General features: G+C 33.1%; 1 protein-coding gene across 1 annotated transcript; it reads left to right on the top strand.

Moving 5' to 3' along the window:
* The first annotated feature begins 4,254 nt into the window (after nt 1-4,254).
* LOC136817348 (uncharacterized) lies at nt 4,255-5,586 on the top strand. Its single transcript, XM_067073691.1, has 3 exons — nt 4,255-4,366; nt 4,620-4,802; nt 5,134-5,586. Exons 1-3 carry the CDS (start codon nt 4,312-4,314, stop codon nt 5,472-5,474), a joined length of 579 nt encoding a protein of 192 aa, XP_066929792.1. The 5' UTR covers nt 4,255-4,311; the 3' UTR covers nt 5,475-5,586.
* The last annotated feature ends 278 nt before the right edge of the window (nt 5,587-5,864 follow it).

Below are 5,864 nucleotides of genomic sequence, written 5' to 3'. Positions count from 1 at the left end.
CGGATTCATGCCAGGATAGCGCTTCTGACGGCTATTTATATTGTACAAACTGCAGACCAGACTGTATTAAGAGAAAATCACAAAAGAGTGCTTGTTTCGAGCTCCAACCCTAAGCCTAACTGATAATAATCCAATTCCTAGCCAATCTGATACGTAACCACACCCAAACCACACCCATACCCAAACCTACCAGGTCGCCTGCAGGTCCTGACACTATTCCCGCATACCGGATCCGAAAAATAGATACATGTCTTTCGTCTTTACGAAGAAGCCTTCACCGATTTGGTTGATACTTTCAGCTATCGTTTAGTAGCAAAAGAGATCTTTTTGGCTTTCGTTTAGCAAAGGAGATATTTCACGTGGTAACCTGATTGACTTTTTAATTTTTCAAGCATATACAACAAAATTCCCACATCTCGCATGCGCAGATCTAGAGAAAGGATGCTCCACTCGCTTCGCGCGCTTCGCGCGCTCAACGCTCGTTCCGCAAAAAACTACTACAAAAGAAAGGTTTCGGAAGCATTATATATTAGACAAAAGAAACCTGTATTAAATGTGCAAGATATGTCTGTTCCCTTGAAGCTTTTTAACTAATAGCTTTTTAATTATTGTAACATATTTTAACACATTTATTGACAATTTTATTACTTTTATTATCCTACAATTACAAGTAGAATAAGAAGAAAAACGTGCGTTTATTATTGTACGTAATAGCGCATTAACATTCCTTTTTTATTCTACTTGTAGCGACTCTGATATAAATATGTGTACATAACTTTCTTACTTGTTTTTTAACTGATGATGGTCTTTGGATGAAGACCGAAACGTTTTAAATATTAAATAAAATAAAATATTATTACAAAATGAAGCTTCTAAGTTACATATTTATTATTAAGCTGATTGCCCAAACAAATTTATTTAATTCAACAGCATGAAATTTTGGTTTCTAAACGTTTTTTATAAGAAACAAACGACTAATTTTAATAGATCGTCACTATTTGTATTCTGAATAATTGTTTAATTAATGGTCACGCTAACGTAGATATCAATTATATATGAGTTAAATGCATAACCAGGTAGGTCCATAAAAGTAAAAAGTATCACTTGTTCATCTTGGATTGACACGTATGTGGAGCAAAATTGGTCAGAAAGAGGAAAAGAAAAACATTCTTTCGCTATCAGCATAATATAAAAATAGCCAGACACTGTCCTGATATGAAATATGTGTGTGATATGAAACGGGAACACTTATGTAAAAATAAAACCTTTCAGGCCATTAGCTTGAAACTTTCAGTGTATTTTATTGTGGTAAAGATTCATCTTTGAAATCAAAAAACTTTCAAGACAAATTCACTCTAGTCATTATTAGCCCCCCCCCCTCCCAAAAAAAATCTCGTTCAGAATATTTATATTAGATATTCAGAGGATTTATGGTATGATAAAAGTATCACTTTGTGAGAAATTGAAAAAAATTGATAGAGCCGATCACCTGGTAAGGTTGTAATAAGCAATTAGTAATGTGCTTTCGTTTTTGCCCGGGGAGGGGGGATTCAGGCAAAAATATGTGTTCCTGGGTATGTGAGGACGGAAAGGGTCAGTTCTCTAACCTTTCCAAGTCTCTCGAAAAGGGTTACAAAAACAAAACAAAAGTCAAAATAGTCTATAAGGTTCTGGGTTTCTCTTCATTTTGGGTACGAAAACTATGAAAATGTCAAAAGAATCTCTATAAAGGCATAGTAAAAGAAAGCCGCGGCTGGAATATGTACCGCATTGTCTTCTCAGTTAATTGCTGTTCCATCTCTGTCTCCGAGCTTTATAAGAACATCAAGATGATCAGTTTGTTATTGGTAGATAGTTTTTGAAATTTTCTCTTATTTTCCTTCACAAAAAAGTTTTGTTGTTGCTTGATATCTTTGAATCTGTACCCAATAGAACACTTGAACTAATTTTGGACATAGTTTAGGGGTATTTTGTGGAAACATAGTTTTTCGCTAAAATTGAATTTATAAGAACCATATTCAAGATGACAACTTTCCTGTCAGTTTAAATGATAAATTTTAAAGGCACTGGCTTAAAATTTTCACAGTGTTATCTTGATGTACTTTTTCATTGATTTCTAAAAAGATTTCACTGAAATATTGCGAAGGCATTTCGAGGCACCTCATTAATATTTGAGTTCTTTCAGCCAGCCATTTTGTGCTTGTTTCAATTTCTTAGTGTTGATTTTTCCGTTACAATGATTTTATAATGCAAGTGTATTATCAAGAGCATATCATAAATGTCTAAAACGCACTGAGAAGTAAGTATTAACGACAAACCAATAAAATTTACCATTAAAGATGCCAATTACTTATTTCTTGATCAACAAATAGTCATCAAATACGACAGAGATAGAATAACAGAAATTCAGATGTTATCATTCCAGCCGCGGCTTTCTTATACTATGATAAAGGTTAGGAAATTATTTGAAAACCGTCTTTCTACGGGTGACTTTTTTCGCAAAAGTCTACTCTCTAATGGTAGTCTGAATCGCAGACCTCTATAGATATACGAAACTGTTTTCGCTAGAGGATGAGCAGAGAAGCCTACTCTGATGGTCGCTTTTTGGAGGTCCGGTCCGCACATTCTGCAACCTTAGTATCCCCCAGCGTTTTGGTTATTTTGAATAGTTTAAGATTGTTTATTATATATTAAGAATTTTTTATTGCTACTATAAGTCGAGCTCAAAGTGGGTTTATCACTCTCCAGGTACAGGACTTTAAAATTTTCTAGAGCTTTGTATGAGTTATCTTTTCTAAAATTACCTGGATAAAATTAGTCTGGATACCCAGTGTAGAGCATGATGACCCAGTAATTTTAATCTATTTTGAAAAAGAAATGACTGTTTTGTTTGTCAAAGAGAAAGTTCCTCCGGTAGCAATTTAAAAAGAATGAATGATATCTAAACGGTATAAAAATAAATTTTTTAGCATGCAATTCGCAATTTTGCGGTATTAATTATTCAATGTTAACAATAATAATTGCTTTGAAGACAGGAAAAACGTTAAGTTATTATTTGCAAATCCTTCCTTGTCTTATTATTATTTGATACGTGTTTAGTTGTTGAAAATACTGGTGGTCTACATACATACCCGAAGAGCAAAATGAAAATCACTTTTGTAGAAATTGGTTTTGGTTCTCTGAAAGCCAATGCTGGTTTAATATGAGTGTAGCATTAAAATCTATGCTGGACATAAGTTGAGCATATTCTAAAATTATGATGTCATTTTCTAAAGAAAGTGAAAATTATTGCTACTAAAATCTAAATTCCACCCGTTTGAACTTGTTTTGGGTACTTACGTTTCAAAAGTTTTAATTTTAAGTCAAAAGTTATTAAAATTATCGTCCCAACAGTGAACGAGAACTACGTATGCGTGCCATGTTGCCAATAAGACATAACAAAAAGTTACAAAGTTTCAGAGCACCCAGAAAAAAACTTCTCTGAATTATTAAAGTCTGATTCAAAAGTGTGTGGACAGTTAAGTTTTCTGAAATTTTCTCAGCACCCATTTATGCTAATGTTAAAAAGTAATACTACACTATACACCGTTGGAAAGATATTTCCAAGGGAAATAATCTAAAGGATAAAAGATTTTTGAAAAGTCGAAAAATGAAGAAGAAAAAAGAAGATGTAACAAATGAAGATTATTTCTACTGTTTTAAAAGTCATGAAATTTGTTAGAATATTTGAACCTTGCTGATTTCAAATCTGTGTTCATATACAGCGCTTTAAAGAAGGTCAAAAAAAGCCAAAAATAACCAAAAATGACCAAAAACGGCCAACATCACAGTGCAACTTTTTATCTAAAGGCAAGGTTCAAATATTCCAAAAAACAGTAAAAAAATCTTCATTTGTTTCATTTTCACTTTTCAAAAAATGTTTAATCATTTAGATTATTAAATATAATATGGTATAAATATTAAGGGTTGGTGGTTATAGCAGATTTTACAGAAATGGAAATTGAGCTACAAGTCCAGCCCTGAGCCCGAATCGGGGTTGGGCTTTATATAAAAAATGTGTCGATCTCTAAAGGCAAGGATAAGAAAAAACATTTGAGGAGGAAGAAGATATGTCCTTCCTTGTCAAAAACTGTCAATAAATAATAATAATAATAAAATATCAAGTCCCCGAACGCAATTTCATGAATATTTTCAGATGCAATAGACGTAAACTTCCTCGTCCTAAAAGGTATAAATAGTTGGCAGAATTTTCAGAAAATAATCATCTTTCAAATTCATCATTTGACAAGAAGAAAACATAGCAACATCAGAATGAAGATTTGGAAAGTTTTATTACTTCTATCTTTCTTGGCTGCCACAGTTTACTGTAAGTATTCGTCATTAAATCACCATAAGTCTAAACTCGAACCCAGTCTCTTATTTTTTTTATGATTTTGAAAGCGAACACGATTGTATCACGTCCATCAGTTGGATCGAATCGTAAAAGTGGTAAATGTAGCTCTGGGAATGACTGGAGATTACCAAAAGACACGAAAATACAAAGCTTTTTAATGTACGCAAAATTATAGATTCTTTTGCTGTTGAAATTTCATAACAATTATTTTTCTCTCTGCATACAGGTGAAGAAAGTGAAGATTTTGTTGAAAACGAAAGTGAAAGTGAAGATTTTGTTGAAGATGAACCTTCAAAAGATGAACCTTTAGATGACGAAAATGAAGATGATGAGCCTTCAAAAGATGAAAATGAAGATTTTCAGGATGAAGAAATCCAAGGCGAAGAAAAAGACGAGGATGAACAAAATGGTATTTACTCATCTTCCTCTTGTCAACGTGCTTTTTTTGTCAAACCTACAGATTAATTTATACAACCCATTTTCCAGAGTTCCAGTTTTCCATTTCCCCTTTTCCTTTGAGAAGTAGCCCTTTGATACAATGAATACTAAAATAACAAAACAATAGTCGCGTTTGCATGTTTTTGCAAAAATTAATTCTCTTGAAAATCTGAAGGAAATTAGATTGAATAGAGGCTTATCCTAAACTCTGATCACAACAAAAATTAAGATTTGTAATTCCAGGCTAAAATAAAACCACTTTAAAGTTGCATAATATCACAACATTCCAAATTATTTTTCAGATCCCAGTTACAGTCCAAGAACGCACAAGAAATACGTCGGAGGGCCACGAAGAGAACACTGCAGATTAATCAACCCTGTTGTGAAAAGCTGCTGGAAGAAAAGAACATGCGTACGACATATGTATGGTAGATGTGCCCGAACCAAGTTGGAAAAATTTTGCAGAGTGCAATACGATTTTGAATGCAACGTCTGTAGACCTTTTGTCATCAGAACATGTACCAGATATGGATGTAAAGATGGGGCAAGACAAAAAGAATGCACCGGCCGTAAAGTTGTCCGAAAGAAGTTTATCCGAAAATTCAAAGGAGTATCATACATCAACCATAACTTGTACGGTTGAACAAAAGACGAACAAAGACCCATTGATCTATACTGATTTTTCTTGTAAAATATTTGCATGCATTTTTTTTTTTTACATTTGTGGGATAAATCAAATGTTGAAAGCTAACAATATGTTTCTATCAATTAATTCCTTAAATTGAACTGCAAATATTTTAGCCACTTGAATAAAATTAAACACATTAAGCCTACTGGCATTTTGCATTCTCATAAAGGATTCGCTTTTAATAGCTTTTCCATTGTATTTTCTGTCATGGTATTTCGAAAAAGTTGATTCCCTCAAGTTCAATTTTGACAGATTAAACAATAAATAGCTATGAAATCTCTTAAAAAGTGCACTCATTATGACTGAAACCTATTTGCTGTAAGGCTAGGCTAGGCTACGGCAAAT

The sequence above is a fragment of the Clytia hemisphaerica genome, unplaced genomic scaffold (assembly GCF_902728285.1).
Source record: "Clytia hemisphaerica strain Z4C2 unplaced genomic scaffold, Clytia hemisphaerica genome assembly, whole genome shotgun sequence".
NCBI lineage: Eukaryota > Metazoa > Cnidaria > Hydrozoa > Leptothecata > Clytiidae > Clytia > Clytia hemisphaerica.
This window is presented reverse-complemented; position numbering and strand designations above follow the sequence as displayed.

Coding starts and splice junctions, on each gene's coding strand:
- LOC136817348 (XM_067073691.1), top strand. CDS start 4,312: ATGAAGATTTGGAAAGTTTTATTACTTCTATCTTTCTTGGCTGCCACA. Junction 4,367..4,619: donor CTTGGCTGCCACAGTTTACT/GTAAGTATTCGT, acceptor CTCTGCATACAG/GTGAAGAAAGTGAAGATTTT. Junction 4,803..5,133: donor AGACGAGGATGAACAAAATG/GTATTTACTCAT, acceptor ATTATTTTTCAG/ATCCCAGTTACAGTCCAAGA.